Source organism: Adiantum capillus-veneris, chromosome 27 (genome assembly GCF_014529385.1).
Source record: "Adiantum capillus-veneris isolate H3 chromosome 27, ASM1452938v2, whole genome shotgun sequence".
NCBI lineage: Eukaryota > Viridiplantae > Streptophyta > Polypodiopsida > Polypodiales > Pteridaceae > Adiantum > Adiantum capillus-veneris.
The window spans coordinates 128,629,250-128,642,186 of NC_140957.1; the positions used below are offsets into that span (position 1 = coordinate 128,629,250).

Here is a 12,937-nt window from a genome sequence, read left to right on the forward strand (position 1 = left end):
CAACTGTGGCATTTCACATACATCGGAATGCACTAAGTCTAACCTGTCAGACTTCAAAGAAAGTGACCTTTTGTGCGGTGTTTGACTGTGCTTTCCGTAAATACAGTGCTCACAATGAGAAAAATCAGCATACCTCAAACACGGCAAATAACCACAACGAGACAGAGTTTCCATTCCTCTTTTACTCATGTGTCCCAACCGGCCATGCCACAAAGAAACACTTGGCTGCTCGGTTACGGCGACAACATGGTCACGTACACTAGATACATGCAAAGGATACAAAGTGTCCGATTTACAACCCTTGGCTACAATCCGGGCCCCTTTACAAATTTTCCACTTACTATCACCAAAAGTGGTGTGATAGCCTGCATCATCTAGCTGCTCTGTACTAATCAAACTCTTCTTGAGTTGTGGCACATGACGCACTTTGTGCAAAACAAAAGTCATACCATCAGCAAAAGAAAACTGGACACTGCCAATACCTGCAATGTCACATGCATAGTTATCTCCCAAATAAACAGTGCCCTGCACCTCACCTGAGTACTGTGTAAACCAATCCCTATGAGGTGTTACATGAAAGGAGGCACCTGAATCAAGAATCCAAGTATGCATGTCCACATCAGAACCCATAGCAAGGGTATGTGCATCCACAGAAGAGGCATTGAGTACGTCAGTGCTGCTGTCACTGTCACAACTACTAGCAACATTGATTTCCTCAATCAACACAGTGCTCTTCTTGGCATTTCCCTTGTCCTTTGCATCAGTTTCAGCACCCTTGTTCTTCTCTTTCTTCCACTCATAGCATTCCCGTTTATAATGCCCTTTCTTTCCACAATGATGACACACAACATCTTTCCTACGAGATTTGCTGCGTGCCCTGTCCTTACTGTCAGATTTCTCCCTCTGTTGAGACCTGCCTCTCAAGTGCAATGCATTAGAAGACCCGCCTGTGGTGTTCTTCCTGTTCATCTCTTCCATCAAGAGAGAACTCTCTACATCTGCATACTTAAGTGACGCACTTGAGTTACTAAGAGCTGTCCGGAATACATCCCAACTCTCGGGCAATGTGCATAGCAGAAAAGTAGCTTTGAACTCCTCATCAATCGTGAATTTCAGCTCTGTCAGTTGGCTGAAAATAGAATTGAATTCATTGAGGTACACTGACATGTGCGTACCCTCCTTCATGCGGAAATCCATAAGCTTCTTAAGCCAATACACTTTACTGGCAGCACTCTGCTGTGCATACAACTCGTCTAAACGCTTCCACATGCCCCATGCTGTCTGCTCATTCTCTACATTGAAGAGTAAATTGTCAGACACCGAAGCATGATCGTAGAGCGAGCCAACTCGTCCACTTCTTCCCATTCTTCAACCTCCATATCAACCGGTTTCACACCCTGTAACTTAATAGGTTTCGCATGTTTCTTCTGCAACATCACATTATAACATTGCTTCTTCCATATAGCAAAGTTATGGGCACCTTCAAGCTTGCGAATGTGCAACAAATTGCCACTTTCACTGCTAGAAGCCATTCTGAGTGATTGCAAACACTGAAACCCTGTTTTGCCGACCTAAACACGCCCAAATGTGCGCAATCGGGCAAAAAACAGCTTGCTGTTACAGAAAAACAGCGAGCAAATTTCACGCGAAATCACCCCAAAACGGCGTACATTCACTGCCAAGCCCTTACCAAAGGTTTCCACAAGGTGTATACATCATTTGCTTGTTGAAATTCCCTGTTTTAGGGCAAAAATCAGACCTGTAAACACCTGTTTTGCTGAATTTTCAGAACCTCGTTGGTGGAAACACCTGTAAGATTGACCTGTGAGCCTTGCCCTAATGAAATTGCATCAAATTGATCCCGAAATTGGTCAATTTCAGCAGAAATAGGCTGCTGTTCGCCAATTTTTGAAACCCTAATTTTGGGGAAACTGTCACCGGAGGTCGATTCTACACGGTGAGAGGATCCCTTCGCGACAGAGTTGATCAAAAACGGTTGAATATCCTTCCCGCAGCGAGCAAAAACAGAATTCTGATCTGTGTTGCGAAGATGGCTCTCTTGGAAACCCTAAAGCTCTGATACCATGTGTGGGGGAGCAGGAGAGAGAGCCCACTTGCTGTCCTATGCAATGAGAGTGAAGGAGAAGAGAAGAGAGGCGCTGAAGAAGCTCACGCAGAGAAAACGTGAGAGAGAGAGAGAGAGAGAGCTCGTTGAATTTTTTTGGGAAAAAGCCACGCTATTTCATTTGGGCTTCACCTTTGAGTATATGAGTAAGTGACTAGGGGGCCATTCACACTTGGGCCCCCTCACTTATAAGTCTTTTTAACTTATAAGTTATAAGTACAAGGCACTTAGGCCTTTATTCCCTAACAGAAACTTGAACTGTACTCGGAAACAAGACTCAGAAGACTCTGTGTTGAATGCTTGAAAACTCAGTACAATAGGCTCCTTATATAGGAGACGAAGAGACACAAATGAAAAGACGCGTCTCATGGTGAAGAGACTCGACTTTAGACGTAAAGACACATCCTTTCGGCGAAGAGCTGCAACCATTGGGCAAAGAGTCGCACCCGTAGAGCGAAGAGGTGTGACCAGTCATCGAAGGAGTGTTGCTTTTGGCGAAGAGGCACGTCTTTGGGGCGAAGGGTCGCAACCATCCATGCGTAGGGGTTCTCCTTGGCATGGCACTTTGCGTATCTGCAACTAGGAGTAGATGTAATACTGCAACATAGTCACAATTGTGACAGCTAGATCTCAGGAAGTCATTTGTGGTCCAGTGTGACGCCTGTGGCAATAGTATTGGTGCAGTACTAATACAAATGGTCGAGTAGTAGCCTATGGAAGCAGAATCTTGCAAGGGCCAGAAAAGACTATACAAAATCAAACATAAGCCACAAACTAGTTCAGTAGACACTGACTCTAAATATTGACGCACTAGACGACACAAATCAGGCAGTTGCACAAAGAAGACAATCACTAAACTTTCACATCACATTCAAATCATATCACATAAAAATCCATCCACATCTAGGACCATGATTCCTCGCAACGTATTTAGCAATCGCATCTAGATCCACATCGGACCTCACAAATGTCAGATTAACTAATTCTTATTGCGATCATGTCCATAGAGTCTCAAGACCGAAATGCTGCACTCATTTCGTCTTTCAAACCTGCACTCAAACAAAATCACATGAGTGAGCACAAAAATCAAATTCATTTCCGAGAATTCCAATTTCAAAGTCCATTCACACACTGAGTTCATATTGTACACAATGTTTCAATCATTCAATCTAGTCAATCTCATCCGTTCAGAAGTCTTGATGCACTTAGATTCTTGTGTTAGCCATCTCATCCCTCGGGAACTCTTGATGCGCTCACCACAGTATCCAGTCATCTCATTCATCATCAGTCATCATCATTATTCAAAATTCATGATTCTTATCTTGAATCGTGATTGGGTTCATTCTTGAGCCGTCATTGCTCCCAATTGCTTTCATATGCAAATTCCTTACCATCTCATCCTCGATTTCACCTGCAAAACATGTAAAATTTCAAGGAGATGGCTCACCTCAATGCAAGAGATAGAATGTCCAGCTCCATGCTTCCCAATGCTTACAAATGCAAGTTCCTCGCTCCTATTACATGTTATCTTTACACAAATAACAAGATCTTCCAAAAACATTAATTTCACACATGCTGAAATTTTTCTGCAGAAACCCTAATTTTCCAAAGTTGAAAATCCATTCATGTCAATGCGTAGAGCTTGTTGAGAGAATCAACTTTGCCTTCTGTCGCATATTCAGATTCTCAACCATCGAAGAGATTTTTAAAAGTCTCTACAACGCAGAAAAGCGTCAAAAAGCATGTTCTTAGAGCTTTTTAGGGGAAAAACGAAATCTTGTTTCTCTTGCGAGTGATCTTGAATCCTTATGGCTTATGCCTTGTAAGACAGAGCGATGAAGACGGGAGCGCGCCCGATGCGCGATGGAGAAAGTGTGAGAGTGGCTAATAAGTCGGGGATCGAGACACGAAGATTCTTTAATAAAAATTTATGTGAAATCCCTTAGCGTCGTCTTGCTCTGTCTGCTCTTTGGGAGGACCAGTGCACTTTCAGAAAAGCACAAGCCTGAAGCTCTGATACCATTGTAACAAACTTGGACACCCCAAGTCGAAAATCTGGCACGACACATGAGAGAAACACTTCACAAACTTTATCACAAAGTAAAAATAGTCGGCACGGCCCGGCGTAGTTCCATGCCCAGAGGTATTGGCCCCAAAATCTGGCGTCCCTTTCGGTATTTATTTTTATATTAATGTTTTGAGCAAAGTACAAAGACCGAGGGCCCTCTCTGCTCAACTGCTAGTCAGCAAGTCTCCGTACAGAAGGCCCTCTCGATACAAATTTAAAGGGCCCAAGGGCTCTCAAAATCATTACGTCCAAAAAGCTTCAAACTCAAAAGCTATTGGCCCAAAAAGCAGAGTCTTCCAGTAAAGAGAATGAATCAAGGGAACAAGATGATAGCTCATCACAGGATTCTGGCGAATTAGAGGGTTCCGACGAACTAAGGAAACCGTATGCAAGTTCATCAAAGGATTCCAAAGAAAGAGGAATCAGATGATAGTGCGTCTTAGGGTTTCGATGATTGACTCTGACGTGCCAATGGACATGGAAGAGAAAGACGCTACCCGGAGGTCCGGGGCACAAGGAAAGAAAAGAAAATGGGAATCAACTCGTAGATCAGAACATTCCCCAGACCCAGAATAAGATTTTTGAAGCCGACCAGTACACGAGGGACTTGGACACTGCTTTTGCCAAGGTCCGGGAGGCTTTAGCGAAATCTCAAGAAAGACATAAGAAGGCAAGCTATCGACATCGTCGCGATTTGAAATTAAAGGAAGACGATTGGGTGCTCTTACGTTTTGAGACGGCATGCCTAAGAAAACGAAAAGGAAAGGAGCGGCTTTTTCCAAAGCTTTGCATGAGGTATTATGGCCCTTTCCAGATAAAAGAAAAGATAAATGATGTCTCCTTTAGACTGAAGTTGCCCAATACTTGGAGATTTCACAATGCTTTTCATGTGAGTCTATTGAAGCCTTGTAAAGGCGATGTGCACGATGATGGGGAGCCAGATGAGCAACCCAAAGTGGAGGAAAGCGAGGAGATCTTCGTTTCAAAATAGAAATGGGCACATAAATATAGGAAGATTAAAGATAAAGTGATTAGGCGGTTCTTGGTTGAATTCAAGAACTATCCTGCATTGGATGCAAGTGGATGGAGGAGGAGGACCTAGTAGATACTCCTCAGATTTTGGAACTTTACCTTGAAGCATTCGGTTTAGCATAGTCTACTTTGATAGAACCCCGATTTCAGCGTGGGTGAATCTAGTGCAGCGGGCTTGCACAAGAGGGAAGTCACTCCGCTCCTTTGTCAACGGATTACCCCGATTTTTGAATAGGGTCACTGATGTCCCTTTGGGTTTCAGAGATACTAATAGGCTGACAGTATTCTGTTGTATGACTTGATGAACTGGAATTCCCGAAAATGAAAATGAAAATGATTGATTTGTACTTAACTTGTTTGAGTGCACGAACTGAAAGGATTAGTTAATCGGGCATCTGTGAGGTCCCCGACTGGATCTAGATGCGATTACTAAATACGTTGCCGATTAATCATGGTCTAAGATTTGGAATGAATTTGCATGTGATTTTTCATGTGATGTCAAGTGATGTCCGGTGATGTGACTGTTGATTTGTACAAGTGCTAGATGTGTTGTGTCTAGTGCGTCAGTACTAACATTCAGTGTCTACTAAGACAGTTTATGGCCTGTGTCTGTTTTGCAGGAGTAATCGAGGGCAATTACAATTCTTTCAAGAGGGGGGTATGTCACAAACTGATGACGTGTCGGGCTCCCTTGAAATGCGCTGACGCGACAGACTGACGTAGCAGCCAACGGGAAATCCGTCGCGTTTTCGCAAAACGCGCTAACATGCTGACGTGGCAGGCCGTACAGACAACTATACGGACATTCCACTTTTCACTGACAAGCGTACGGATTTCCGTAAATTGAGCTGAGATGCTTTTTGGGCCCTATGCTTTAATTTGTGAGAAACTTCTAAAGTTTCTAAAGCTTTTGATTTTTAGATTTTTAGGGCTCTGCTTTTGGACATCCCTTGTACCAATAAATAAGTTGGTTGGGCCTCATTACTCAGAGCATCTGGACGCAGAGTCTGAGTTTGAGTCCCCATCGACTCCATTGTACTTTTGCACCAAGATTAATATAAAAAGAAATACCGAAAGGGACGCCAGTCTTTGGGGCCAATACCTCTTGGCACGGAACTACCCCGGGCCGTGTCGTATTTGTGAACTGTTTTGAAGTGAATCTCTGTTGTATCCCAGTAGAATCTTGACTTGGAGTGTCCAAGTTTGTTACATCAATAAGGCAGAGCACCTTAAGAAAGTTGGCCTGCTACATCCATTGGATATCCCAGATGCTAAGTGGCAGAGTATTTCCATGGACTTCATCGTTGGTTTGCCAAATACTAGTCGAGGCAATGACGCCATGTAAGGTGCAGTGGAATGAATGTGTTTTCCGCATATTGCGCCGCAATTTCCGGGCAGCCAGCCACGTCAACAATTCAGCGCTTTTTCCTGGGTTGCTGCCAGCAGATGCCATTTTCTAGGGCTACCCATGCGAGGATTGTCCATGGCTAGGGGTAATGTGTGTGTACAAAGGCCACGTCACCGGTTTGTGACATAGCAACTCTCAGTACACGGTCACACAATTCAAGAAAGAATCAGTCATAGTCATTGCATGAAAAGGAACCTCTCTCTGTCATTCATTCTCTACACCATGGGAAGCATTTTTTGCATAATAGAGAGAAAATTGTTCGTGAGGATCATCAAGCCCTCAAGTGGCTCGAGTCTGTACCGAGTACACCTTGGAGTGACCGTAAGTATCGCGGCACCCACGCAACAGAATGGGCCGACAAAGATTTCTTCGCAGATTCAAGGTGAGGTACTGATTCCGAGCTGCATGGCTTTTGTGTAGTCTGCCTCACCTGCACATCTAACCCTATGTGCATGTGGACAAGCTAACACCTATTTCTAGGCTTTAGGACAACCTAGGTAGTGTTCTAGCACCCTTGTGAGTCTGAATGCAGGACGTACATGTCCAAACACTTTAAAGTAGTTTCACACCCTCTTGATTACACATGAGCACAGCCAATGTCTACTAGGTGTATGCATTGGGGAGTGTTCCATACAGTTGCATTACCCAGCCTAGGTATTTATCTGAACGTGAAGCACCTCTTATGGGTGAGTTATTAACTCATTAATAAGTGACATCCTAAGAATCGTGGGTTTTTATTGGCATTGCCCAACCCAGCTTTAATCCTATATATAAGTGACCCTAGGGGTCACTTTTCAAGCATAAGACCAGTACCTACGGTACAAGCACCCGCAAATAGCGTTTTTGCTAGCAGTACCACCGTCAGCATCCATGGCGTTTTTCCATCAGCATCCTCAGCCCACCAGCGTTTTAAGTCTACACTACCAGATCTGCATCATCGTCAATCAACCCAAGCACTTTTAAAAGTTGCAGATTTCAGCCATAGTCCCAACGTTTCCAGATTCAGTCTCAGATCAGCCACGTTTTTCACTTTTCAGCCCATCCTCGACGTCGGCCATAGCAAATCAGCCCATAGCCTCGTCCAGCTTGCAGATCCCATTCAACATCCCTAGCGTTTTGCATTTTCAGCCCTTAGCCTTGCAGATCCAAGCATCTATAGCAAGATTCCATCAGCATCTAGGACCATTGTATCAGCATTTGTGCAATCTAAAGCAAATACCTCTCTAGCCATAGAAAGCGGGCCCCTTGGAGGGGGGTTTGGGACCCCATCTAGTGTAAGTCTCTTTTCTCTCTCTTTCACTCACAGAACCTTCACTTAGTATCATTCTCTTCTCTCTCTAGTCTTTGCACATCTCTCATGAAGTAAAAGGAACTCTCATTTAGTAAAAAGGAACCTTGAGTATGCACTCAGCAATCATCCTGAGCATTCACCATCAGTCACTTTCACTGCACATTACAATCCAGGTCATCGCAGAAAGAGTCTTCTAAGGAGAAAAAGAAGGGCAAGAAGTCAAAGAAGAAATCCACAGGGCATAGGATTGACAATAGAGTAGCATGAAAACTACTTCAAAGACGGCAAATGCTAGGCCATGGAGAGGTTGGGCTAAGTGTCCAAACAGAAGCAATCCACAGGGCCTAGATTGACAGTAGATAGCATGCAGACTACTTCAAAGAGGGAAAATGCTGTGGCTGTGGAGAGGTTGGGCACATTCTAGTTAAGTGTCCAAACAAAGAATCTCAAAAAACAGCTGATAAAAGGAGCTGCAATATCCAACATCATCAAACCTTGCATGAGTGAGATCCTAGAAAATACTGATATTGAAATGAAGAAGGCAAGACACTCAGGACAAAAAGATCTAAGCGTTTCAAAGAAACGATGGTATAGCTTAAACTAGAGTGCTTCATGATTTCAAGGCAGCTTGTAAATGATTGCTCGTCACTAAAAACAAGAGTTCTTCTCTATCAAAAACTCTTCTCACTGGGATAAATTATGATTTATGCTCAAGAGCTTCTTTGATTTTTGGTCCCCCATTCATTGTAAACCAAAACTAAATCTACAGCCTCTATAACAGCACTCTCAGCTTCCCTTGTTTTACACCCACAAAATTGTAAAATAACAAGAGCTTTTCTGGTGAAACACCGGCTTCCTTGCACATCACTCATACAGAAGTAGCATCAGAACACATAAGACAAGCTCGATGCATTTGAGAAAATTCACATAATAGCCTCTTGCTGTAGATTGTAACAAATCCTAACAGAGGCAAGAAAAGGTAACAAGGAAGATCGCACTTCACCTAATGGCACCTCAAGTCACTGGACAACTTATGAAGAAAGAATGTGGAAAGTAGGTATGTATTTTTATTGCAGCAACAAAAATTACATCACTGTGTAGAACAGCAGTGCATAGTGAATCAAGACACAAGGAATGCACTGCATGTTGCCTCTATAAAACACCACATGGTGCAGTTTCAACAATTACTTTCAACTATTACATCTCTTGTAATGTGGAGCCTGCAAAGCAACAAATTCCGAACAAAAATCGCCCAAAACATGACATGAAGGTATAAGACAAGAAAATAACCAAATGGCCAGCAAAAAACAACACACACCTTGAGGCAAGCGAAGGCTTCATTAGATAGTAATAACTGGACAGTGTCTGGTGCATAACATAGTTTCCTGTGTACTTTGATGAGCGTGAAAGGTACACCACTGCAATCAGGAGAGGAAGAAGAATACCCAGCCCAACCAGGCCAAGCAAGAGAACTCCTGAGGCAGCTCCTCCATTGATGTTTAGCAGAAATGATGGGAGCGCTATGCCCATTTGCATACCCTACAAAAAGACCAAATATCTAGTTCTCTCCCAGAAAAAGAAGGGGGGGGGGGGGGGGAGTGCGGGACTAAACTTCTGCAACTGACAAACTAACAACAGAGTATGCCAATGCACCAAAACATTGCAGCAAGTTTGGTAAACATTAATAACCTGTCTGCCATCAGGATGGCCGTATTTAGCATAATTTTCCCGTGCAACGGGGTCAGTAAGAGCTTGATACGCTTTCGAGATAAACTCCACGAAATATGTATGTGCCTCTAAAAAAATAACAGTAAAACAATTAGCAGTGTAAGCACAGCCATGTTTTGTTCCACAAATGAAAAAAAGTGTTACACACCTGGATCTGGATTTTTATCTGGATGATACTGAATAGACAGTCTTCTGTATGCTTTCTTTATTTCTGCATCAGTTGCACCTGATTCCAAACCCAAGATTGAAAATGGTTCGAAAGGCTGGACCTGTTTTTAGAAAAATAGTAACATCAGCTTATTAAGCCACAAAAGGTCTTGTTGTGCAACTGTTCGAGAATAATTGCCAGTCAGAAGCAGTAAGAAAGATAAACAAAAACTTCAGCAAATACACACTCTGAGAGGGGTTCTACCCATTATTGAGGAGGGTCATAGAATTTCTTGACGAGAGATCCTTTTGCCCATCAAGGAAATTCGTAAAGCATCCAGACCAAGGATATCTAGGACCTAACTTCATTAACAGATGCACTGGGACACAGCTTTACAGGCACTCCTAGAGAGGACAGTAGCTGCACAGCGGCCATAACCGGACCTCTGACAGAGCCTAACATTCTAGATCAGGACTAATCCACACTTGAACATGGAGGGGTTCAGATTGCATATGGCTTTGAGAGCTAGAACAGGCAGACAACCGAGGCCCTCCGGACCGAAACATCATTGCAGACCTAGAAATTGAATGGGGATTCTAGCCGACCGGAGGTAGGCCACCCAAGTATCTAATCAGCAATGGCGTTAAGAGGAAGAGCCACTATCTAAGTACTTCATCCCAGAGCCTCCATATCCTTAGGCTGGTTATTCACATCCATTAAGCATGCTAATTGTAAACCTATATCACATAGAGATAGGATGCCTAACTAGCCATCTGTGGTCACTGCACAAATAAAAATACATCTTTTTTGTCATTTTTCTTAATACAAAAAGACATGGACATTTTGTATGTCCAGAAACCAGTCCACTTGCTGAAGGTGGCTCCACAAGATAAATAACAGCAAATAAGAAACCAGGAAATCAACCAAAAGAAACATACTCAAAAAACCAAACTTCACTCACACGTACGCACTCACTCACGCCAAAGTCAGTTGATAAGAGTATGAAGAAGAATGCAATATCAACTCTACACATCCAAAACACACATACTCAACACGCACACATGGAGCAGGGGAGGAGGGCCGGAGGCAATGCAAGCTGAAAGAAACAAACGAACAAAGCAAACAAAGAAAGCAGACTTGCCTAGCAGCTTTTCCCAAGATCTGCCAAGGTGAGAAACTTCCACTCCCCAGATTCCAACCACCGCGACTCGATGTAGGGCCCAGTGCTTGCAGGGTTCACTGCAACCCTGGCTTAAGCAGGAGTTAGGACCAGGGAGACCCTCCAAGCGGTTTTCTCTACACTGCATGGGGGAGGCTGACGACACAACCAAATGCTCAAGATGTTTGGGTAACAAATAGCAGCATGTGTAGCGGGGTAAAGGTTCCCAACCTAGACCAAAGACATCTGGTGAAGGCAGCCAGGGCGGGTAAGGCAGCCACAATCTGGGCAGCTCTGGCAGGCTGGCAGGTCGGGTAGCAGCGCCGAGCGGGCAGCTCGGACAGCACTGAATCGGGCAGGCGGGCAGGGCAGAAAGAGCGCGCAGGCAAGAAGGCAGGACAGATAGCAGCGCCAACTGTCCATGGTGTGCAGGTCACATGGGCTGTCCATGGCGTCGCAGAGCGCAATGGCTGTCCAGAGCAGGCAGGTTGCAAGGGAGGCAAGTAGGCGACTCGCCACCAGGCAGCACTAGGGTTTCTTGCGCACAGGCGACCCATCACTCAACATGCGAGAGAGAGAGAGAGAGAGAGAGAGAGAGAGAGAGAGAGAGAGAGAGAGAGAGAGAGAGAGAGAGAGAGAGAAGGAAAGGAAAGGAAAGGAAATCTTTTTAACGTCTATGTGAGGCCGAAGTTGGCCTATGAGACAAATCAAGTATACATGTGTGTATGTCTTCTGTCTATCGGAAAAGACAAAATAGTTCAGACTGGTACAAAATAAAAGAGAGAAGGATGTCTGGTGGGTGATGAAATCTATGGGGATGGGTGGAGCACTAGTACTAGGGATATATGCATGTCTATATGATGAGGGTAGTACAACCATGCAAATGCATCGATCTAGCTAGCTCCATCCTGTGTAGATATGAAGGAGTTCCGGCTGAGGCCAGGGTATGTAGTGTATACCGGGAGCCAGAGACAAAGCTGCATTACATATGTCATTGCTCCGCATACTATGAGATTTGCGGGCGATTCCATTGCTTATTTAGGGGGGGCTTTTGGACCACTTTCCAGAGTTATAAGATACCAAGATCAGAGATGCTTGGGTCTGTTCTTGCTTGAGTTGAGGAGACATAGAGATTGCTTGTTGAGGCGACCAAAGAGACAGACTCAAGCGGCACGTTACGGACTATCTCAAGCGAGCCATTACCACTAGACAGCTAGTCAGACAGGTTTTGCAGCAAATGTAACAAACTTGGACACTCCAAGTCAAGATTCTTCCGCGACACAGCAGAGATTCACTTCAAAACGGTTCACAATTCACAATTGATTCGACACAGCATGACGGAGTTCCGTGCCTAGAGATGTTGGCCCCAAAGACTGGCGCCCCTTTCGGTATTTCTTTTTGTATTAATCTGTGTTCAAAGTACAAGAGAGTGGGAGGGTTTTCACTCTCAGAGTCTGCGTCCAGATGCTCTGAGTTGTGAGGGCCCTGCCCACTTATTTATAAGTTACAAGGGATGCCCAAAAGCAGAGCCCCAAAAGCTTCTCAATTCAAAAGCTCTTAAAAATAAAGCATCTATTCCAAAAGCTACTCAATTAGCTTGCGTAGAATTTCAGTTGCGCAAAAAGAAACTTTCCGTACACCTGCCCGCAAATCACAGGATTTTCATACGCATGCCAGGTCAGCTTGTCAACAGAAATTGCGTCGCAAAAACCGGGTCTGCCACGACAACACTCTGCCCGGGTTTCTCGGTGCTGCCAGTGTCACGAGGACGTGGCAATTGCTAACTTGAGTTGCTGGTTTCTTTTCGATGATTTTTGTTTAATTTTTGGGACCCTCTTTTTGAAGTTGCAAATGCCCAGACATTGTATGGCCAGTGTGAAACGGCCGACGGCCGAGAGTTTCACCCGCAGTCGAGAAGGACAGGTCGCCACGAGATGGTCGGGCTTGTCGGCGCTTGAATCCGAGGAGTAAAAGGGTG

The 12,937-nt window shown here is 44.3% G+C and overlaps 1 protein-coding gene across 2 annotated transcripts in view; it reads right to left on the minus strand.

Annotated features, from left to right (window-relative positions):
• The window catches only part of ATERDJ2A (DnaJ / Sec63 Brl domains-containing protein), a 64,756-nt gene that overhangs the window by 34,895 nt on the left and 16,924 nt on the right, over positions 1–12,937 (minus strand). For both annotated transcript variants that reach the window (XM_086503700.1, XM_086503701.1), the window contains exons 4-6: positions 9,801–9,921; positions 9,614–9,720; positions 9,243–9,463 (exon numbers count right to left, since the gene is read on the minus strand). In XM_086503700.1, the coding sequence (XP_086359826.1) occupies positions 9,243–9,463; positions 9,614–9,720; positions 9,801–9,921 (449 nt within the window). The remainder of the gene's footprint in view (positions 1–9,242; positions 9,464–9,613; positions 9,721–9,800; positions 9,922–12,937) is intronic.